Raw genomic sequence first — 25,134 nt, forward strand, 5'->3', positions numbered from 1 at the left:
GAATTCCCCACAGGGGAACCCCGAACCAAAATAAAAAAAAAAAATGACGTGGGGGGTCCCCCTAAATTCCATACCAGGCCCTTCAGGTCTGGTATGGATATTAAGGGGAACCCCGCGCCAAAATTAAAAAAAGAAATGGCGTGGGGTCCCCCCAAAAATCCATTCCAGACCCTTATCCGAGCACGTAACCTGGCAGGCCGCAGGAAAAGAGGGGAGGATGAGAGAGTGCCCCCCCTCCTGAACCGTACCAGGCCACATGCCCTCAACATTGGGAGGGTGCTTTGGGGTAGCCCCAAGGGCCTCATCCCCACAACCCTTGGCCGGTGGTTGTGGGGGTCTGCGGGCGGGGGGCTTATCGGAATCTGGAAGCCCCCTTTAACAAGGGGACCCCCAGATCCCGGCCCTCCCCCCTGTGTGAAATGGTAAGGGGTAACATTTCACAAAAAAAGTGTCAAAAATGTTAAAAACGACAAGAGACAGTTTTTGACAATTCCTTTATTTAAATGCTTCTTCTTTCTTCGCCAATATCTCAAAGGAGGAGGAAAGCACTGCTGCGCATCGCAGCTCCGGAATCAAGACAAGAAAAAGGGCGCCCCCCATCCCCGATCCAAGCCAGCCTCAGTGTGAATTGAGTCATATAGAACAACAGAGGCCCAGTAAAGAAATATTTTTCATGTATAAATGAATTATAATTGGAGAAAATGGGCATGGTATCAAATAGTATATCTAATACAGATATCGCATATTTCATTATTTTGTATAAGTTTAATTAATCAAATGCAGATATACTTATAGTACAATGTCAAGTATACCAGGTGCCATAGCATTGTAGATGTCTCAAGTGTGTGGACCCTAAATAGGTGCACTAGCAACCAAGACAGACCTCACACATGGATGGCAGGGGAACACTCCATTGCCTCCATCCCTGTTGCATATAGCCAAGAGGGGGAGTTTGGGACTTTAAATGAGGCACAATCCATCCCGGGTTCAAGTACATAAGAAGGGAATGTGGGACTTTAAATGAGGCAATTGATTTGTGGAGGAAGAGTATTTAGTAAACATTTTTTATTTGTAACAATAGTAAAAAAAGTATTCCCATCCCTTATGTACTTGAACCCAGGATGGAGGCACAAATATTGTGCCTCATTTTAAGTCCCAAACTCCCCCCTCTTGGTTATATGCAACAGGGATGGAGGAAATTGATTTTTTGGATTGGCAGTGTTCCCCTGCCATCCATGTGTGAGGTCTGTCTTGGTTGCTAGTGCACCTATTTAGGGTCCACACACTTGAGACATCTACAATGCTATGGCACCTGGTATACTTGACATTGTACTATAAGTATATCTGCATTTGATTAATTAAACTTATACAAAATAATGAAATATGCGATATCTGTATTAGATATACTATTTGATACCATGCCCATTTTCTCCAATTATAATTCATTTATACATTAAAAATATTTCTTTACTGGGCCTCTGTTGTTCTATATGACTCCATTCACACTGCGGCTGGCTTGGATAGGGGATGGGGGGCGCCCTTTTTCTTGTCTTGATTCCAGAGCTGCGATGCGCAACAGTGCTTCCCTCCTGAGTCTCCTTTGAGATAGGCCCTCCTGCGCATCAGCGTCATGTTACGACCTGTGTGTGACGTCTTTTGACACCGCAATACAGAGACGTTCTTGGTCCATCTCACATAGAAGATTGGGTTGACGTGGCTGCACTTTGGCGCTTGTGCCGCTGGTGGATTTACTGCCAACTCCTACTCTCATTCGATGGTGTGCATGACGTTGGTCGGGGACCCGCCCCACACTTGGATTACTTAAGCAGGTGAGCTTGATTGCCTACCATTTCACTGTGTGTTTGACACCAGGGAGGTAACACACACAGCCCATTCACTGGATACAGACACACGTAAGTTATGTATATTTTCTTTTTTTCAGCCCTTTCCCCTTTTTTTCTTTTGACTCACACAACATACCCACTCACTATGGTGTATGTGTGTATTTTTATATATACACAACACTCATTAAAACATACACATATCAATTTTATTTATTTATTTTTTTTTTATCAAACACTCATGTTTTTTCACATTTTCTCACTTTTTTCACTGTTTTTACACATATTTTTCTCATTTTTATACATTTTTTCCAGAACACCATACTTGCAATCATTCCCACACATGTGGAATGTGTTGTAGCAATTGGGCATGCTATGTGGAGGTTTTCTTGGCTGGGGTGGGGTTCCTTGCCTCAGCTCCGGAACAGACAACCATTTGGGGTCCCATCCTCCTCGATGCTAGCCAAGCACATTTATATTTACAGTTTACTTCTGTACGCAACTCCTGATGAATGGCATATAGCCATGAAGCGCGTCGAGTTTCCACGGGGTGCTCAGACAAGTCTGGCTCATTACATATTCACTGGCCCATATATACTTTTCATACATTTAAAATTCATCGAGTACTATGCAATTATCAATGTGTATGTGTACCTATCTTATAGCAGCTCTTTTGCATATGGTGTACTAATGCCTGCTAATACGAAACACCTTGTATTATATTTATCAACATTTACTACCTCTTATGTGCTGCCAAGCTAATGTATATGTATCCATTATGTTTATGCCATTGTGCGTGTGTGTATATATATATATATATATATATATATATATATATATATATATATATATATATATATATATATGATAATACTTTTTTTACTATTGTTACAAATAAAAAATGTTTACTAAATACTCTTCCTCCACAAGTCAATTGCCTCATTTAAAGTCCCACATTCCCTTCTTATGTATCACCATGATCTTGTTGATGCTTGGAGGATCTCACTGGAGATTAAATGAATCTTTACTCAGTAACGAATCTTACTGCCTAGATATCATTACTCATTTAAAAGCTTACTTTGATATAAATAAAGCACAGGACACCAATCCAGCCATTAACTGGGTGGCACACAAAGCTTCTGTACGCAGTGCCATCTTAAGAGCATTATAGGCCCCCGGGCAATACAGTGCACTGGGGCCCTCTCTACACAATCACGCACGATTGCCCATCAAATGCAGCTTTACTGTGCCCGTGAATGCAGCCTCACTATGTCCGTGAATGCAGCCTCACTGTGCCCACCATTGCAGCCTCACTGTGCCCATGAATGCAGCCTCACTGTGGATTGCGGGATCACAGGATGGCTGGGATGGGGGGATCGCAGGATGGCTGGGATGGGGGGGATCGCAGCATGGCTGGGATGGGGGGTGGATTGCAGGATGGCGTGGATGGGGGGGATTGCAGCATGGCTGGTATGGGGGGTGGATGGGGGGATTGCAGGATGGCTGGGATGGGGGGTGGATGGGGGGATCGCAGGATGTCTAGGATGGGGGGTGGATGGGGGGATCGCAGGATGGCTGGGATGGGGGGTGGATGGGGGGATCGCAGGATGGCTGGGATGGGGGGGATCGCAGGATGGCTGGGATGGGGGATTACAGGATGGCTGGGATGGGGGGTGGATGGGGGGATCGCAGGATGGCTGGGATGGGGGGTGGCTCGCAGGATGGCTGGGATGGGGGGTGGATGGGGGATCGCAGGATGGCTAGGATGGGGGATCGCAGCATGGCTGGGATGGGGGGTGGATCGCAGGATGGCTGGGATGGGGGGTGGATCGCAGGATGGCTGGGATGGGGAGTGGATGGGGGGATCGCAGGATGGCTGGGATGGGGGGATCGCAGGATGGCTGGGATGGGAGGTGGATCGCAAGATGGCTGGAATTGGGGGTGGATGGGGGGATCGCAGCATGGCTGGGATAAAGGGTGGATGGGGGGGATCGCAGGATGGCTGGGATAGGGGGTGGATGGGGGATCACAGGATGGGATGGGGGGTGGATTGGGAGATTCAGGATGAATGGGGGTGGACAGAGAGCTCAGGAGAGAAAGCATAAACAGTACAATTCTCCCGTTCTCAGCACTCACTCTCCTTATCTCCTGCAGAGTCCTGTACAGATGAAGCAGACAGAACGAGTGGTGCTCTGTGTCTGCAGCCTGAGCCCAGCTTCTGTCTTCCAATAATCTGATAAGATTCTGGGCGCAGGCATCACCAGAAATCCGTCTGTCATCTGTCAGGACACTGCCACAGCTTAACTGCAGCAACTTTTCTATCAGGCGCACACTGACCTTCCCTCCTCCATTGGAAAGCACCTCCTCATCTTCGGTACAGATCGGCAACTAACCCCGCCCCCACACACAGAGTGAGTCACGGTGTGAGTACAGGATGATTGCTATGAGCTGCAGCCAATCACCATGAGGACAAGCAGCCAGAAGGTCCAATCAAAGAATATTTTCACACACACAGTGAGAAAACCAGCCTCAGGCTGTGGGATTCTGTGTGCACGTGCGGGACAGCGGGAAAGCCAGTCCAGCCCTGGCCGGGGTCGCTGGGCAGGTGGGGCCCCCTGGCAACCGCCCAGCGTGCCCATGCGAAAAAACGGCCCTGTCTGTACGGGGTTTTTTGATTCAGTTGGCATCCAGACTTAAGAAAGCCAGTGATTTAGTGATCTTCGCTAAAACGAAGGAATATGAAACCCTAGCTGTCCAACATAAACGTTCTCCACATCCAGACTTGTTGATCAAACTTGAACAGGCCCATACAGAACTCAATATCTGCCTCACTACGGAGGCGGAGAAATGTCTACGTTGGACCAATCATAAGTTTTTTACCTGGTGTGATCGACCGGGCTCACTGCTGGCACATAAACTTATCCCTAAACGTACACATACAGCTCTTCCGAAAATTAGACTCTCAGGGGCAATCTCTCCCAAAACCCCCAAAAAGTTCTTCAGGAATTTCAAATTTTCTATACTTAACTACACACCCCGTCCCAGGGCCATGCACTTTCTTCTATCAGTGACTTCCTACATACCTTATCTCTGCCGTCTCTCAAAGAATCTCATAGGGAACTTATGGACCAACTCATTACATGTGAAGAAATATACACTATTAAAATGTTATCTTTTACTCGCTATCCTCTGAACCAAGCCCCCTTACCCCTCTATTTGATAATCCGGCCCTCCCAGAGGGCGGATCAACTCATATCATAGATAATTACAACAGAGCTTCCTGGACTACAGCACAACAATTTGTCAATGACACTTATGGCACGTTTGTGTCAGACCATAACAACACATCCTCCAACGAGACGTGGCTAACTCGCCTACACCTGACATCCTACTGCAAAAAACTACATGACTCCAAACAGATACACAGACCTTTGACTAGCTTCAAGCAGCTTTGTACAATGTCAGAAACTCCCCGTCATATCCTTTCACTAATTTACAAACTGATTACAGAGCACACTTATGATACCCTTCCTAGATACACTAAAGCTTGGTCAGCGGAACTCGGGAGAGACATAACGGTAGCTGAGTGGGGTAAAGCCTTTCTCTTTACCCATAAATCAGCCATCTCGTGCTACACTCAAGAAAAAAATTATAAAGTACTATCCAGATGGTATCGAGTGCCAACCAATCTCAGGATCATGTTCCCATCAACCACCCACGTATGTTGGAGATGTAATTCAGCGAAGGGTACATATAGTCACATCTGGTGGGAATGCGATGTGCTTCATCCATTTTGGACTCAAATATTCCAGATCTACACGGAAATATATGATAAACCGCTCACGCCCTCTCCTTTTATTGCTCTCCTTTCCATACTACGTGGCAAGATCAAATCACAAAAACACAACCTTCTGAAATTCTTTCTGAGTGCTGGGAGGCAATTAATACCTAGACATTGGAAATCTACCTCTCCCCCATCCCTTATAGAATGGGTTGGTGAGATAAACAATATCATGCTTATGGAGGAAATGCAAGCTAGAGCCATAGACAAATACGCAAAGTTCTCCTTTATCTGGAGTATCTGGAGGCATTACTCTACTTCAGATAAACTAAAGCGCAGACTCTCAGAGAGGAGTGCTCCTTGAAATTCTACAAGGCCCCACAACTCATCAAATGCCCTGGAAAATGATATTACTTATCGGGATGAGGCTCGCTGTCTCCCCCCCCCCCCCCTTTTCTGTACCCTATCAGTTCTCCCTTTCCCCGTCTGCCCTTTTCCCCTTATTCTATTACTCCTCCTCTTCTATAAACTATCCTTCTTGGCTAAATATAGCCACAACTTGTAACCCAATGTATTCTGACCTACAGTAATGAATACTTCAAATACCTAGGATACTTGAGAATACACTGACACTTGAATGATGTTAACTTTTCTTATTTAACCTAACTACTCTGAGTTCCTTAGTATCCGGACGCAGCATGACCCCAAAAGGGAGTCCGGAGCACAGGAAATTTCACTTAAATGTTTATCAGCAATATGTCTGAAAGCTGTCCTTACAGTTGTGACATCTAGTTTCCTATATGTTGATGAGAGAATGCATAATACTTTTTTCTATGTATATCCCAATTCTATTAAGCCAGATAACCCGATGTTGGGCATCTGGTTCTGTTCACGTTTTCATATTATGTTTAAAAAAATATGTTAAATACAATAAAAACTTATTGAACCTAAAATGTTATCTTTACATAAATCACCAGGCCCTGATGGCCACCCCAACAATTGTTATAAAAAGTTTTCTGAACAGTTGGCTCCTCTAGTGGCTCTCTATTTTAATTCCCAGCGAGATGGTAGAAAAGTTCTTTTAGACAACAATGGCTTACATTAGCATCATACCCAAACTAAATAAAGACTCCACTGATATCCTTAACCGCTTCAGCCCTGGAAGATTTTACCCCCTTCCTGACCAGAGCGTTTTTTGCGATTCAGCACTGCGTCGCTTTAACTGACAATTGCGCAGTCATGCGACGTGTCTTCCAAACAAAATTTACATCCTTTTTCCCCACAAATAGAGCTTTCTTTTGGTGGTATTTGATTGCCTCTGCGATTTTTATTGTTTGCGCTATAAACAAAATAAGAGCGACAATTTTGAAAAAAACGCATTATTATTTACATTTTGCTATAATAAATATCCCCTAAAAATATATAATAAAACATTTTTTTTCCTCAGTTTAGGCCAATCGTATTCTTCTACATATTTTTGGTAAAACAAAAATTGCAATACATGTTTATTGATTGGTTTGCGCAAAAGTTACAGCGTTTACAAAAATAGGGGATAGTTTTAAGGCATTTTTATTAATAATTTTTTTTTTTACTAGTAATGGCGGCGATCAGCGATTTTTATGGTGACTGCGACGTTATGGCGGACATGTCGGACATTTTTGACACATTTTTGAGACCATTGTAATTTATACAGCGATCAGTGCGATTAAAAATGCACTGATTACTGTGTAAATGACACTGGCAGTGAAGGGGTTAACCACTAGGGGCGGGGAGGGGTTAAGTATGTCCTAGGGGAGTGATTACTAACTGTAGGAGGATGGGCTAGCAGTGTCACTACTCTGATCACTACTCTCGATGACAGGGAGCTGTGATCAGTGACACTTGTCACTAGGCAGAACGGGGAGATGCTGTTAACATCAGCATCTCCCTGTTCGTCCTCTTCGTTTGGCGATCGCGGGTATCCGCGGGGACCCGCGACCCGACTCGCGCACGCAATGGCACGGCGGGGAATTCAAATGGACTTACCTGTAAGTCCATTTGCCCAGCCGTGCCATTCTGCCGACGTACATACCGTTCTCATAACTAAAATCTTGTATATAGTCCCTTATCATCACCTCCAAGAGTTTACATACTATTAATGTTATGCTATCTGGTGTGTAATTCCCAGGGATGTATTTTGGGCCCTTTTTAAATATTGGTGCTACATTGGCTTTTCTCCAATCAGCTGGTACCATTCCAGTCAGTAGACTGTCAGTAAAAATTAGGAACAATGGTCTGGCAATTACTTGACTGAGTTCCCCAAGTATCCTCGGGTGCAAGCCATCTGGTCCCGGTAATTTATTGATGTTATGTTTTCCCAAGTCTAATTTTAATCCTGTCCTCTGTTAACCATGGAGGTGCTTCCTGTGATGTGTCATGAGCATAAACACTGCAGTTTTGGTTACTGAAGCCCCCCGATTCCCTTGTGAAGACTGATCTCCCCATCCTTTGTAACCAGATGTCCTTCCTCTTTCTTTATGGGGCCAATATGGTCTGTACTCCCTTTTTTACTGTTTACATACTTAAAGAATTTCTTGGGATTTTTTTTGCTCTCCTCTGCTATGTGTCTTTCATGTTCTATCTTAGCCGTCCTTATTGCACCCTTACATTTCTTGTTGCATTCTTTATTAAGTCTGAATGCTGATGATGATCCCTCAACCTTGTATTTTTTGAAGGCCTTCTCCTTTGCTTTTATATGCATTTTTACATTGGAGTTAAGCCATCCAGGACTTTTGTTCGCTCTTTTAAATTTATTACCCAATGGGATGCATTGGCTAATGCCCTTATTTAATATGCTCTTAAAGCAAACCCATCTCTCCTCCGTGTTCTTTATTCCTAAGATTTTATCCCAATTTATGCCTTCTAGCAAGGCTCGTAGTTTAGGGAAGTTGGCTCTTTTGAAATTCAGTGTCTTTGTATTCCCCCTTGTTTCCTATTTGTGTGATTTATACTGAAGCCAATTGACCTATGATCACTGTTACCTAAATTGCCCCATATTTCCACATCTGTGATCAGGTCTGTATTGTTGGTAATCAGTAGATCCAGTAACGCTTTATTTCTAGTTGGTGCGCCTACCATCTGACCCATAAAATTGTCCTGCAAGATGTTTAGGAACTGGCGAGCCTTAGATGAATGCGCGGTTCCCTCCACCCAGTCTATGTCTGGATAGTTAAAATCCCCCATTATGATAACACTTCCCATCCTTGCTGCTAATCCAAATTGTGATAGGAGATCTGTCTCTCCTTCCTCCCTCAGGTTAGGGGGCCTATAGCATACTCCCAGTATTATTTTCCCCTTAGCTTCATCCCTTTGGAGTTCTACCCATAAGGATTCCACCTCCTCCCCAGCTCCCTTAGGCATCTCTCACATTCACTTGTACATTATTCTTAATATATAGGCATACCCCTCCCCCTTTTTTACTCTCTCTACTGCACTTTGTAATTAGCAGTATTAAGGCTTTATGCACATGGGCAAAAAAGTTCTGATTTTAAAAGGCACCCAGCTTTTTTTTTTTATGCCTTTTAAATGCAGTTCATTAGGCATTTAAATCTGTATTTTAAGAGCAGCATTAGAGGCATTAAAAAGCCCCAAAGTAGCATTTGGAGAGGAGCTTATGAGCATAATGTATACATGTTCATGCCCAAGCGTGCATTAACACGTGCATATGCGCTTACATTTATTCCAATGGCTAGAATAAATTAATATTTTGATCAGTAATATGAGTTCATGCTCAAACACTCATAAATGCCATACACTGCAAACAGGCATACACGTGTGTAATTATGTACCAAAACCTAGAATTTTTTCTTTTTCTGCCATCTTCTGGCAGAAAGATCCAGAGTAAATAGCAGTTGCTTTTATACACCTGTGTGCATACAGTTTGATACATAAAATATATATTTTTTCATTTAAATTTAGATGTACACACATATTATCAAAACTTTTCACCCAGGCCTCTCATATCATCAAATAATTAACACTTTATTTTGCACATTTTGTGTATTTATGTAATAAATTGCTCCTTCCTACCTGTACTTTATTAAAAAGCAGTCTGTCCCATATACTGTTATTTCGAATGACCCCTCTCCTCACTTCAGCTTCTTTCCTTCGAGATGCAAATTCAAGAATCCATCGCTTAATGAGTGTATCTGCTTGACTAAAGATCTAGCACAGAGTGAGAGGAAAGACATTTCTAGACACAAACACTTACAAGAACAGCAGATTATGTGATGATTATTCTGCATACATACTGTATAAATATATTTTTCATAGTAAATCTTTCATTATGATAACCTTATTGCAATATACAGATAAAAAAAACACCCAATCAGCACAGGTAATGTGTGACTTGAAGATTTATTGTAATTATGCAAAGAAGAAGGCTAAATACTTTGGGTGTTATGAAAGCAGTAGTTCTCTTTAAGGCCTCTTACACATGATACTCCTGTTTGAGCAACTACTTTTTCAGACGTTTTTCTTTTGTATGTATTTGTGCAAATTTCCGTGCATTTTCGCGTATATACGTTTGCGCAATTTTGCACGCACTAGTGCATTTTCGCGTGAAGTGCGCGAAAACTTATTTTTGCGTTCTCGTTCTGCACATTATGTAAATGGGAATGTGCACGCATGAGGCATAAATTACTGACAAAAAAAGCATATTTTTCTTTTTTTTTCCTCACTGAAGAATGCATGGCGCTTGTTTATGCGCCTGTGTGCATAAGCTCATTACAATTAATAGCTCAGTAAAAAAAAAAAAAAAAAAGCTGTACTGAGCTTTTTCAAGCTGCAGTGTGCAAGAGGCCTTAAAGCCCAACTTCAAGAATTTGAATGCTCATTATTTATAGGGGAGAGATGAAGAGGCTCTATCACTTACCTGTCTCCCCGCTTCAGCTGGAAGCTCTAGTCTGTTGGCAGAGCCTCAACATCATAATTTACAATACAGGGACATTAACCTTGTATTGTATGCTGAGGAGTCCGGAGTGCAACTGGAGCCAGTCGCAGCTTACAGACCTAGCTGTGGGGACCAGTCAATGCTGACTGCTGGAGCGAGGAATAAGGGTAAGTATTTACACCCTATTCATGTACCCCTAGACATATTAAATATTTAACCCTTGAAGTTCAGGAGGGCTCACTGCAAGGGTTAATTTTTAAAAGTGTGGGTGGGCTTTCAAAATGAATTCCAGAAAAAAATGACAAGAAAAAATGAATAGTTAATGAAAAGACAAAAAAATGCTGTTGGTGTAATTATCACCTTCATTCCAGGGAGCTTTCCCCCACAGTAATCTTTTTTTTTTTCCTATTATATGTCCTTAGTCTGATGGTCAGCATTATTTAACCCACTTCCTATGAGCCCAGGTTATTCTGGATCCAACCACCCTTTGACTGGACAGTGAAAGGAGAAGCAGCACAGTGATGATCATATCTCTCTGTCACTCTGCTCTTTCCTATCAGCATGATTCTTGTCAGCACATGAAATGATTGGCTCCTTGTATTGCTTCTTGCTCTTACACGCCAGGCCTGCTGTGTAGGGACTGCAAGAGGCTGATACAAGGTCATATGCTTATAAAATCAGTCTTTTTACATTTTAAAAAAAAAAAACAAACATGTTTATACTTACCGGCTCTGTCCAATGAAATTGCACAGAGCAGCCCAGAACCTTCTGGCTCCTCTTCTTCTGAGTATGTCACCATAGGAAGCTGCTTTTCATTGTGTCATACCTGTGGACCCACTCCCAAGCTGTGTTGCCTGCATCCATAGACACAGACAGTGCGCTCTCTGCCAGCACCCCTGCTCCATCAGCACAGAATTTGACTGACAGCGGCAGAAGCCAATGACTCCCCCTGCCTCAGTAAAGCCTGTGAGAACGGGGACAGTTACACCTGCTACAGGTGGCCACCATGAGGGGGTATCAAGTGAGGGGATATATTGAAACCTAAACATTTTTTTACCTTAATGCAAGGAATGCATTAAGGTAAAAAATATTTAGGTTTTAGAACCACTTTAAAAATCGCTTATATAAGTAGATGAATTTGTCTTTCTATTAGCCCTCCCCATTCTACAGGCTTACACTTGGTGACAGGGTAGCAGCAACAGCCAACTAAAGTGCAATGCATTTCACATTGCTGTTAAGATAAAATTGGTAACATGTTCACAAAGCTGGCCATAGACGGTTCGAATCTCGGCTGGTTCAGCAGGGATCAGCCAAGATTCAAACCATGTATGGGCAGGTTGATTGTACCCAAGTTGAATAATCGATCAACTTGGGTACAACTAGCCTGTTGGATTCTTAATGCGATTATTGCCAGCAGCTATAGCCACTGGCAATAATCACTGTGTGTTCTCCTGACCGGGATGGCTCTCTGACCGGGGAGAGCCTTCCTAATCAGGAGAACACACAGTGATTATTGCCAGTGGCAAAAAATCCAACAGGCTGGTTGTATCCAAGTTGATCGATTGTGTTGGGGGAACACAATAGCTCCACCGGAGGAATTCCCCCATCAATACTGACTGTGTTGATAGGGGAATCAAGCAATTTTTTTTCCTGCAACTTGTGATTCTATGGTCGTGCTGCTCATTCATTGTCCAATCAGCACAGCAGATAGAATAAGAGAAGCTGGTTGGAAGAGAAAAGTAGAAGCAAAGTTAAAAAATATATATATTTTTTTACATCTGTTTTGTTTTAAAGTAGTTTCTCCGGAAATGAACGCCTGCCCCACATAAAAAGCCATTCATATTGTTGTATCTATTTTGTTGTTATCACATTCTCAAAGCTAGTTTTTCCAGCTGAGATTTGTAACAAAGAGTATGCATCACTAGCTATGTGTACTGTAATGGCATCTACAAATAATATAATAGTAATAATATAATTAAATAATATTTTCTTCAAGCAAGGGGAAAATGACATCCTCTTCAAAGCCAAAAAGCTACCATTTCATGTATGCATGAATAAAAGTCACTACTGTCTATATTAATATTTATGTTATGAATGTAAAGTCTCTGCTGTGTAGAATATTTCTTGTTTGGGAAGACAGTCTGAAATGATTTTTGGAAAGTTGTTACAGAGCTCTACAATCTTATTTTATTCTTGAACTATGCTAACAACCTGTACATTGTTGTCTTTACATTGCCTTGCTGGCCAAATGTTGCAGCCATCCATTTTATAACCCGCATTCTCAAATCAAAAAATACAAATAAAAGGCTCAGCATACAAATGTTACAACTGGTTTATAGTATTCCTGTTCTCTATGTTTTATTTATCAAAGTATTGATGAGACCTCATCTTGAATAAGCAGTTCAATTCTGGGTAGCAGTTCACAAAAAGGATGTTGTAAAAAAAGAGTGCATGAGGGCAACTAAATTAATAAGAAGCCTGGACTGAACTGATTGTATTATCCCTTAAGAAGAGACAATTAAAGGGGGCTACAATCACCATGTATACCAACATTAAGGTCCATACTGTATGCTAAAATGTTGTTCCTTTAAGATCACCAATAAAAAACAAGGGGTCACTTTTTTGTGCCGGGATTAAAAAAAGCTGACTATTTACATGCTGAAAGAGTTCTTTACAGTAAGAGCTGTGAAAATGTTGAACCAACCAATTCCGAGGGAGTATTTGCTGATCATGAAGAAATGTTTTAAATGATTCCCAGTTTTTGCCAATTTTTTTTTTTTTGATTAAACTTAACCCCCCTGGCGGTATTCCCGAGTCTGGCTCGGGGTGGATTTTACATACCAAAAGCGGTATCCCCGAGCCAGACTCGGGCTTGCATCGCAGGATCCAGGAAGAGTTTACTTACCTTGTCCCCTGGTTCCTGCGATGTCTCCCCGCTGTGATCGGCGAGCCGCTGTGTCTCGCTCGATTCACAGTGCCGAGCTCCGTTCCCTGCGAGCGTTGCGACGCACGGGGACGGAGTTCGGCGGTAAATTCAAAAGTGAAACACACAGTATAGATACAGCATACTGTAATCTTACAGATTACAGTACTGTATCAAATAACTACACATCCCCTTTGTCCCTAGTGGTCTGCCCAGTGTCCTGCATGCAGTTTTATATATATAAAACTGTTCTTTCTGCCTGGAAACTGGAGATTGTCCATAGCAACCAAAACTGTCTCTTTACATCAAAAGTGGTTTTAGACCAGCTAGAAAAAAGCGATAATAAATTATAATCACTTGCAGAATTGAGCGATAGTGATTTGTGGGGAGATCCGTCATCAAACACTAAAAGTAATAAAAGCTAAAATTCTGGAACTGAGCAAATTTCAGTGTTTTTGATTTGATTACATTATTATATAATTTTTATTATTATTATATTATTATGTGTTTTAATTATTTATAGTTATTTATTATATTATAATTTTTTATTTCGTTTTTCAAACTTTATCATACCCGGGATGTCTACTAGACTCTTGTTTGGACAGATTTAAGTGAACTATTCCTAAGAATTACAGGCCTACAATATAAAACGCCAAATTTCTGTGCAAAATAATGGTACCGCTTTCACCACCTAAAATCTGAAATAATCATACCGCCAGGGAGGTTAATGGATGTGTCTTTTTCCAACCTATGTATATATGTATCCTGCTCAGAAGCTGTTTAAGTGAACTCTTAACAAACTCATCAAACTAACTGAAAGATTATGATTTACTAATTATTTTACTTTTGGCTATGACCTAAGTTTAAGTAGAAACTAATACCCACACGATAACCCACCTTATCATACATTCTGTTTAACAATCTTGGAACAACTGGGAAGATTGTTGGCCGCAAAGTCTTCATGTCATCAGATAGAAGACGAATGTCGCCTTGAAAGAACCCAATGCGACCACCATGGCAGTATACCACAGACTGTTAAGGTAAGAAAAAGAACATGTTGAATTTGAATATTTAAAAATTGTTCAGCTAAAGTTTAGTAATTAAAGTCAAAATATGCAGTCACAAAGTTTTAGAATATAACTAGATTTAACTTGTAGTGGTTTAGCGAATCACAAAACCTTGTGAAAATTGTTTTACATGGTATTGGATCTTGCTCTTTTTTAAATGAAACAGTTCTCTTCCATATATTATTTTTCTACTGTGCAGATTGCCTAAGTAAAAGTACTTAAAATTGCTTGTAAGCTTCAGACATGAAATATAAACAAAGCATTTCCCTCTATAGTGTGTACCTGTCTCAGTCCTGAACACTAAGTGTGATTCCTGTCTGCTGCTTCATTCTTCCGCTTTTAGCAAGTTTTCCTGACACCAAGAAACAAAAGGTGACAGGGAAGGGAGCTCCAGCTGATTGATAGACTCAGCTCTGTTCCTGAGAGCTGTGTGAAGGGGGTATATCCCTTCCCTCCAATCAGCTCTCAGAGCTCTCCCCACTGAGCTCTGCAGTGTAACTGCTCTCCGCACTTTTTTTATCTGAACTCTCAGACTAGCTTTATAATTCTGCACTTTGAATACATGCAGAGAAGAAAGGGCTGCAGATAGACAGATACAACTTATGTAGGAGGATTTTTTAAATCTCTGTGCATCACCTGAAGCTAGTCACTTCTCTGGGTATATGTAAGGGCTTACAACCACTTTAAGTAGTTCCATATTAGTTCCAGTCATTAGTTTCTGCAGTTTACATCTAGATTTACAGCTGTTTTGCTCATCTACAGCTAAATTTTTTCCTTATTTTTAAAACCTCTAAATTGGCTAACAGCCAGAACAATCTTAATGGTAGCACATATAAGCATATATATAAAAAAAAAAAAAAAAACAAAAAAAAAAAAAAACAACAATCTTGTGATCACTGTACAGTGCAACGTTGACTAGAGTTTACCTTTTTTTTATGGTATGAGTTACACAAGTAGCATGTAGTAGTAATAATTCATTGCACGTAGCCATAAATGTGCACTAATAATAGCTTTTACATACTGACTGTGGGTAGCTACAGCAAATCACCAGAAGAGTTGTTTATTTAACACAGAGATTTTCCAAGCAGTTGTTATGATTGTAAAGTCTTGTTAACAAACATGTACTTGATTTGATTGTAGCCGTATTAGTGCAATTGTGACAGAGAAAATTGAGTACTGTCCGTGATACTTTTTTTATTTGCACTAACATACAATTTTTCAGGACAAGCTTTCGGGTATGTCCCCTTCTTCAAGGTCCAAACAGTACTGATCAGTACTGCTTGGACCTTGAAGAAGGGGACATACCCCGAAAGCTTGTCCTGAAAAATTGTATGTTAGTGCAAATAAAAAAAGTATCACGGACAGTACTCAATTTTCTCTAACAAACATGTCATACTTACCTCCTTTGTGCAGTTAGTTTTGAACAGAGCAGCCTGGATCCTCCGTTTCTCGGGTCCCTCTTCGCTGCTCCTAGCCCCTCCCTCCTGTCGAGTGCCCCCACAGCAATCAGCTTGCTATGGGGGCACCCGAGCCGAGTCACAGCTCCCTGTGTCTATTCAGACACGGAGCCCTGACCCGGCCCGGCCCCCTCTCTCACCTGATTGGCTAACTGACTTTGACTGACAGCCACCGGGGCCAATGACACCGCCGCTGTGTCTCAGCCAATCAGGAGGAGAGTCCCGGATGACTAAGACACTTGTGGACATCGCTGGAGAGAGATGGGGTTCAGGTAAGTAATTAGGGGGTGCTGGGGAGGCTGCTACACAGAGAAAGATTTTTATCTTAATGCATAAAAAACCTTCTGTCTTTAAAACTCCTTTAAATTTCTATGCAGCCAATTAATATTTATTCTCCTGTATGGCGAACTTTGGCTGTGCTTGTGCCACACCCACGTTAGACCATACCAGGCTTGATTATGGTGAGCAAGTATGGCCAGATGTGTATGTGAATCTCCCTTTTAATGGCTAAACTAAAAAACACCCACAGATTTATGATTCTACTGCCACTCTCCTCAGTAGCATGAACATTTACAAGTCTGTGTTTTAATTTTTTTTAATATCACAGGGCTACTGTTACATGCTGACATACAGTGCCTTGCAAAAAGTATTCACCCCCCTTGGCTTTTTACATATTATGTTACATTAAAGCCTTTAGTTAATTTTTTTTAAAATCTGAATTATATGTGATGGATCAGAACACAATAGTCTAAGTTGGTGAAGTAAAATTAGAAAAATATATACATAAAACAATTTTTCAGAAACAAAAAACAAAAAAATGATAATTGGCATGTGCGTATGTATTCACCCCCTTTGTTATGAAGCCCATAAAAAGCTCTGGTGCAACCAATTACCTTCAGAAGTCACATAATTAGTGAAATGATGTCCACCTGTGTGCAATCTAGTGTTACATGATCTGTCATTACATATACACACCTTTTTGAAAGGCCCCAGAGGCTGCAACACCTAAGCAAGAGGCACCACTAACCAAACACTGCCATGAAGACCAAAGAACTCTTCAAACAAGTAAGGGACAATGTTGTTGAGAAGTACAAGTCAGGGTTAGGTTATAAAAAAAATATCCAAATCTTTGATGATCCCTAGGAGCACCATCAAATCTATCATAACCAAATGGAAAGAACATGGCACAACTGCAAACCTGCCAAGAGACGGCCGCACACCAAAACTCACAGATCGGGCAAGGAGGGCATTAATCAGAGAGGCAGCACAGAGACCTAAGGTAACCCTGGAAGAGCTGCAGAGTTCAATAGCAGAGACTGGAGTATCTGTACATAGGACGACAATAAGCCATACGCTTACTCCCAAAATGTATGGAGGAAGGTGCTCTGGTCTGATGAGACTAAAATGTAACTTTTTGGCCATCAAAGAAAATGTCTGGCGCAAACTCAACAAATCACATCACCCAAAGAACACCATCCCCACAGTAAAACATGGTGGCGGCAGCATCATGCTGTGGGGATGTTTTTCAGTAGTCGGGACTGGGAAACTGGTCAGTGTTGAGGGAAAGATGGATGGTGCTAAATACAGGGATATTCTTGAGCAAAACCTGTACCACTCTGTGTGTGATTTGAGGCTAGGACAGAGGTTCACCTTCCAGTAGGACAATGACCCCAAACACACTGCTAAAGCAACACTTGAGTAGTTTAAGGGGAAACATGTAAATGTGTTGGAATGGTATAGTCAAAACACCAAACCTCATTCCAATAGAAAATCTGTGGTCAGACTTAAATATTGCTGTTCACAAGCGCAAACCATCCAACTTGAAGGAGCTGGAGCAGTTTTGCAAGGAGGAATGGGCAAAAATCCCAGTGGTAAGACGTGGCAAGCTCATAGAGACTTATCCAACTTGACTTGGAGCTGTGATAGCTGCAAAAGGTAGCTCTACAAAGTATTGAGTTTAGGGGGTGAATAGTTATGCACATTGACTTTTTCAGGTATTTTGTCCTATTTGTTGTTTGCTTCACAATAAAAAAAACCAAAAAAAAAACACCTTCAAGGTTGTGGGCATGTTCTGTAAATTAAACGATGCAAATCCTCAAACAATTCATGTTAATTTCAGGTTGTGAGGCAACAAAACACGAAAAATGCAATGGGGGTGAATACTTTTGCAAGGCACTGTAGGTTATTGCAGCTTAAGGGTGGCCATATATTGTTTAAAAGGAGCAAGCTATGCAACTCTTGCGAAGACTATATAGACATATAACTAACTTTTCTCCTGAAAATCCATATCTTTACGTTTGCTGTGAATTTTTCTCTTTCTCCTTATAACAATACAGTAACATCTCTCGTGCTGGATTTCAACCAGGAATCCAGTAGGGTCACTGTAACTTTTTTTTTTTCTGAATAAACCTGGACAATCCAAAATGGGGGCTCCATTGTATATATAAGTGGTTGCAGTGGTGCAAGATCAGATTGGAATTGGTGATGGTTGAAATTGAATTGCTTTTGCAGATTTTTTTAGGGTTTTAATCAAGGCTGCGCTCCAGCAAGGTCTGTCTTCACTGGTAGACAACCTTTGTGGCTCTGAAGAAACTTATGTGTAGGAGCACCAAATGTAAAGCGAAGAGAAGATGTTTGAAGTTTTGTATTTTTATTTGTTTAAAAATTGATAGAACATCTCAACATATTTTGGAGGTTTAATATGCCCTTTGCTTCAGGACCTGTGACATAAAGTAGTATAACTTGCTCTCCTGATTACATTATCTGTTTGTTGCCTTATGAAGAGTTTATGAGTAATCTCCATTAGCAACTGAGAATATTTGTATATAGATGTGTGTGTGTGTGTGTGTGTGTGTGTGTGTGTGTGTATATATGTGTGTATATATATATATATATATATATATATATATATATATATATTTTTGGATAAGAAATAATAGTCTTGTATTGTGATGATTATTGTCTTTTTGTACTATAACCTAATATTTTCTCCCTTAAGACTATAGATATTGTCTGTGTATTAGATAGACTTTTAACGCTTCTTTAATGTTATTATATTTAAGCTTTCACTTCTGGTCATAAGATCCCTTATTTAACCAACCTCATATCTTATGGTTAATAATTCATAAATATACGTTTAGAACGTCAAGATGTTCATGAATTTAAAAAAAAAAGCCATTTCCACTAAACAGTTTTGGGCAGGTTGCCAGACTTATAAGCCCTAAAGAAGAGGGACATGCTAAGGCTGTCTTCAGAATATTTTCATTCTGTGCTTCAACACTCTGATTCACTGTTGTGAGCTTGGGGGATAATTATTTCTTAAGAGATACCCCAAATGTGAAAGAAGTCTGCTATTTAAAATGACAGAACATTGATCATCATAGCTTTAAACCACAGGGCATTTGATTTGAATTAATTTTGATCCGATCTCAATAATATTCCTAATTTTTGTGTATTTCTACCAAGTCATATGGTTTTAAAAAAGATAGCGGAATACCAGACACATCAACTTCTATAAACTTCTATAAACCACCAGTGTTAGTATTAAAAATCCATTCTAATGATTGTTTTACTAGAAATATATGATTTCCGATGTTATTTTGATTTTTGTTCTGCTAATCATCCCAGATAATTACATTTGGCACAGCTTGATTCTTGGGGAGAGTGTCACTACTTTAACCCACGGAAAGACCTTACCTGCACCATTCTCTCAAACATGTGTGCTAAAGGCAAATAGGAAATGTGTACATCCTCAGATGTTGGGGACCACTGACTCTGGAAAGAAAAAAAAAACACAGGCAGCCCAACAAGGCCAAGTCAGATCAGGCAAGTGGCTTACCTGTATTACTCTCTCAAACATGTGAGCCAGAGGCAAGAAGGAGATGAGCACATCGTCCTGTTTCGGAAATATCACTTTCTGCAGGTGAAGGGCGTGGGAGACAGAAAAGGAGAGAAACACTGACAGGAAGACAACAAGAAAGTCATAAAACAATAAAGAAGAAAAATGGTGCAAAAAGGGGGAAGGTTTGTCAAGAGAAAGAGGTGGGTAGAAGAGAGCAGCATATAGAGTACAGTGTTAGACCACAAGGTAAATGAGGCTACAGTATGTTAGCAGGAGTAGCAAACATCAGGGCAACAAACATCTAAAACACCAAAGAATGCTTCCGGCTGGAACAACTAGCCTTGTCGCTGATGTGCTTTTGTCATCTTGAGAGAGGCTTGGAATTATTAATAGAGCCTACTTATTAAGCAAACCTGTTTGAAGTACCCATGTAGTAGAATAATTACAAAAGTATGATTAAAGCTGAACTCCAGACAAATAGTTAAAGCTGAATTTTAGGTATGGCAATTTCACAAAGTTACATTGGTCCAGCTTGAACCATTTAAGTATGTATATTCTATAACTGCCCAATCCTTCTGAAAGCTGGAAATCAGTGTAGTAGGCACCACTACCATGGTGATCTCCACTAACTTCTAGGTCCTGTGCCAAGTGGCTGCCCTGCTGCACTGTGAGCACAGGAGGCTTGGCATGAGCACCATTCAGGCGACACTTTGCATTTTCTCAATGAATGCAATGGGGTTGATTTACTAAAACTGAAGAATGAAAACTCTGGTGCAGCTCTGCACACAAACCAATCAGCTTCCAGTTTTTTTTGTCAACGTTTAATTAAACAAGCTGAGGTTAGAAGCTGATTGGCTACCATGCACAGCTGCATGAGGTTTTGCACTCTGCAAATTTAGTAAATCAACATCAAAGTGTTGTCAAACTGAACGAGGTAGAGATTCTGGGTGGTGACATCACAATCTCCACCTTGTCCAATCAAAGAGAACACTTTGCATTCAATGATACAATGAAAAGTGTTCTCTAAATGGTGCCTAGTGTGAAAAAACCCTGAGTTCACTAAGAAGCAGAACAGCCGCTTGACACAGGACCTAGAAGCTAGTGGAGATCCCTATAATAGTGGTGCCTACTATAATAATTTCTAGCTTCCACATAAATCCCACAGATATGGCACATACATACTTATACTGGACCAAGGTGGACCAACGTAGCTATGCAAAAATTGCCATACCTGGCATTCAGCTTTAAATATACAGATGAAATACATACAGTATGATGCACATGCCAAAGGTTTGTATTTCTGTCCATTTCATTTTACACAGGTCTGCCGTATAGCACACCTCTGTCTGACAGTAAAGTAGCCTTGTTTTTTTATCTGCTAAAGTTCAACACTTGCAGGAAAAGCAGCAGACTTGAACACTGTAGCACAACTGACTGGCTTCTCATGCTGCTTCTCCAACTCTCAGCTTGCTTTAAAAAAATACATTTAATGATATGTTCATGACTGCAGAGGTGCATTTGTTTGTGTCATTTATATCTGCCTGGAGTTCTTACATTTGATTTCATAAATTTCATTGTAAAGTGTACCTATGCCCAGACTATAGACATTAAGAATATGTAAATATGCACATATTGGTCTGGGACCAGATTTATTCTAAATGTGAATTCTATTTTTTCGTCTAGATGTGATTCCAGATTTTCTCTGCAGAGCCATTTAGAATTAACATCTGTAATAGTGCCCTTTCCAAATACACAGAACGATGCTCTCTGAGCTTATCATGTACTGGGGGGGGGGGGGGTCTTTAACAAAAAGTTAGGCAATATCCCTTAATCAAATGTTAAAGTGCAGTTATTACCATCTAGATTCCACTAAAAGACATGGGATATGGTGAGAACCTTCACTAAGCTTTTAGAAACATTTGCAAGGGGGGAGCTATCAGTCCTATACTGTACACACCTATTGCCAGTTTTCTTATTGGATTTCCAGCATCTAACAAAATGCTTCCTTTTTTGTAACAGATATCTTAAATCTGTAAAACACTGGCTCTTATTGTAGGGTGGTGTGCATTGATTTTACAGTATGAGTGACAGATACAGAAAATGCCTCATCACACAGCACAGGATGTGGAACCAAGTGTACCTTCACAAGTACTTGACAACACAACACCTTTTCTGTATGCACTGCAGAACTCTTCTGCCAAACAGCTGAGATGCTATCAAGTCCTAACTTAAAACGTATGTGTATACGAATGTGTATACTTGTTTTTAGATTTTGCAAAATATTGCAAAAAAATCACTACCACAGACTGACAACATTCAGACATTAACACCCTATTGGCAATTCCAGATACTGCCAAAAGGTTTGATGTGTCTCAAGGTTTTAGCCCTCAAAATAACTGTGCTAAATTGAGCTGACTACTTTTAGTCAAAATATTATATATCCAGCATATGCTCAACATGTTGTTTGTAGCACTTTGAATCAGACAATGTGCAAGCCCAATAAATAAAACTATTTCAGACCAACTTTCCATTAATTTATCATCTTATATAAAGACAATCACCTTCCTGTTAGCAGTCTAATAAAAGAATTAGAAACAAATGTTATAGAAGGATGAAATGGGTAATAATCAGAGGAAAAAGTTAAAGCCCAACGCCTGCCAAAAATTTTCATTCAATTTTGGATGAGGAAGACAGAACCTCTGGCGAGATTTTATTTCTTTTGTAGCCCCCCTGGGTCACCAGAAGCAAAAATTAAAGTAACTCTGACACTGAGATAATAAGACATAAACAACGAAAAAAAAAAACTGTTTGGCTAGAGTTCAGCTTTAGATGGTATGATGGGCAGTGCTAAGTGGATCTATATACAGTAAACATATGCTATGGAGCTCTAGCTTAAAACGGCCATGACTAAGAATAATGAGACAGACATCCATTTGTACTATGAGATGGTGACTGGTCCTACAGAAAATATACCACTCATCTTCACTGCATGAATTATATGAACCAAACAATTCACCACAAGTACTACACATACAAGAATTCTTAATTGTTTTATAAATAATTGTGATAATTTCCATCCAAATTATTGTCACTTATTTGTAGTCCTTTTCAAGTTGTGTTAGTTCCAGTTTAAAAATTATCCAAACACAATACAAGTTAAATGAACCTGTGTTTTTTCCCTGGGCTATGCCTTGTAAATGTTATTACTGTATGTACATACGAAGAGAAAGTTTTAAAGTACCTAATAGTATTATAATGTCTTATATTTAAAGCATAACTCCACTTTTGTTGAGAAAAGAACATTCCCCTCTGGGTGATCTATGTACATTGCAAGGATTATAACAAACTTTGTTGCAGATTCCTACCTTTTGTTATTCTGAAGAAATCCCTGTGTGTTTGTCTGTGCCTCTGTACTGAGTGGGTCTAATGGGAGTGGTTTCATAATTATCTGTCACTTGTGGCAGCTGCAGGGCACTAATGAGGAAATCTACATGGCCTGCATTCCTTTAGACCTGTTCCTATTGAAAGTATCTCTCAAAAAATGACATTTTTGTTGCAAGGGATGCCTGAAATCTGACTTGTATCTTAGGCAGATTTCTGGGAAAATTGGTGAGCCAATCACACAAGCAGGAAATTATGTTTCTGGGGAGTGGTCAGTACACACTCTGTGTTCAGAAAACTCCAGGTAGCCATATTGCAATGTTTTCTCAGAAAATTACATTGGCTGCAGATTGAAAAGGAAAGGTAATTTTTAATAACATTCAGTTACAAAATGATTAGTGTCACAATCATATGCGCTATATTGTTTTTTTTTCCCCACGAAAGTGGAGTTCCCCTTTTAAAGAATTTTTGTATTTTTATATACACAGATGTGTGCAAAGATAATTAAAGTACCAATGTGGACTTAATTTACTTTTTTAAAACTGAGATAAAAGTTTTCATTCCAATATTAAGTTATTATATAAGTTATGATGTGTGTTATACTGTACTTTAAAGGGGTTGATTCATAGTAGGAGTGCATTTAATATTGTAAAGGATTCCATGTTAATTGTTCCCCATGGAATGGTTCAAAATCTGCCCACCCACACAGTCTCACCTTCTCACTTACATTTTACTTTATTAGGGTCCTCCCAGAAATCTGGCCTCTCCTTTCATGATATAGAAATCTTTGTCAACAGAGATGCTCATAGCTTTATGAAGTTCTCTATGGATAGAAACACTTATAACATCAGGAGCCTTTCTGCTGTCAAGGGCATTCATATAGAAGGAGTGGTGGTTCAATTAGCTGAGTTGTTTAAGGGAAATAGGCAATAGCAACAGAGTGTCTGCTGTACACCAGTAAAATGTATTAATGTCCTAGGTTGCAAAAGGTCTTGGAGGACACAACTCTTGGATCCCATGTAGCCATCATTGTTTGGGGAAGGGGGATTAGCAAATCCTATCATTCTACTACAGACTTACATGCAGACTTATCCTCCAATGACCACTTTCCCACTCTTTAGATTCTCACTGACAGCTGCTGTAAAACTATAATCCAGCTGCTATACTTTGAAAGCTTCCCAGCATGGAATTAATCCCTAATAGTATGTCACCATCTGAACATACCTACAGCGCAGAATGTGTATGTGAACCTGATAGCTGGCTTGCAGTATGATTTTATACGGTTATATTTGACCTAAAACAAGTACGTCCTCTGAAATAAAATGAACCCAGCACTATTTTTCTGACTCTGAATTCAAGGCACTTTACTTAATTTGTAGCTTTACCCTTGGTGTGATTATACATGTGTTATAAGGCCCCAAGCCCATTTCCTAGTCTTATACTCACCCTGATCCAGATATCAGGTCTTCAGTTTGTCGCCCCATACAGCCGTTTGTCAAAATCTTGTCACCTGGGTCCTTGCATGCATTGTATACTCTCCATTGAATCATAAGTAGTTTGCACACAGAGCACAGAGTGCAAACTTTCGATTGATTTCTACGTAGTATACAAGGTCTTCTATGCTTTGTGCAAAACAGAGGGATGCTTACAAAACATCTGTGCTTTGCACCTATTAGAACAATAGGTACAGTACAGAATAAGATATGGGTACCAATCTGGCAAACTCATTTTAATAATACATTGGACATGGCTTCAGTCAAGCCATAAATGTATATTCAAAATGGCTGACCAATATACAGGCATACCCCAGTTTTAAGTACACAATGGGGTTTATTTATTAAAGCAGGAAAGTGCAAAATCAGGCTCACTTCTGCATAGAAACCAATGAGCTTCCAGGTTTTATTACCAAAGCT

General features: G+C 40.3%; 1 protein-coding gene across 4 annotated transcripts in view; it reads right to left on the bottom strand.

The window, feature by feature from the left end:
- The window catches only part of ACSL6 (acyl-CoA synthetase long chain family member 6), a 318,324-nt gene that overhangs the window by 48,176 nt on the left and 245,014 nt on the right, over positions 1 to 25,134 (bottom strand). For 3 of the 4 annotated variants that reach the window (XM_073620690.1, XM_073620689.1, XM_073620687.1), the window contains exons 11-13: positions 19,838 to 19,915; positions 14,373 to 14,507; positions 9,691 to 9,825 (exon numbers count right to left, since the gene is read on the bottom strand). In XM_073620690.1, the coding sequence (XP_073476791.1) occupies positions 9,691 to 9,825; positions 14,373 to 14,507; positions 19,838 to 19,915 (348 nt within the window). Of the gene's footprint in view, positions 1 to 9,690; positions 9,826 to 14,372; positions 14,508 to 19,695; positions 19,774 to 19,837; positions 19,916 to 25,134 lie in introns of all 4 variants that reach the window. The other variant, XM_073620688.1, reaches the window with a different exon arrangement.

The sequence above is a fragment of the Aquarana catesbeiana genome, linkage group LG03 (genome assembly GCF_042186555.1).
Source record: "Aquarana catesbeiana isolate 2022-GZ linkage group LG03, ASM4218655v1, whole genome shotgun sequence".
NCBI lineage: Eukaryota > Metazoa > Chordata > Amphibia > Anura > Ranidae > Aquarana > Aquarana catesbeiana.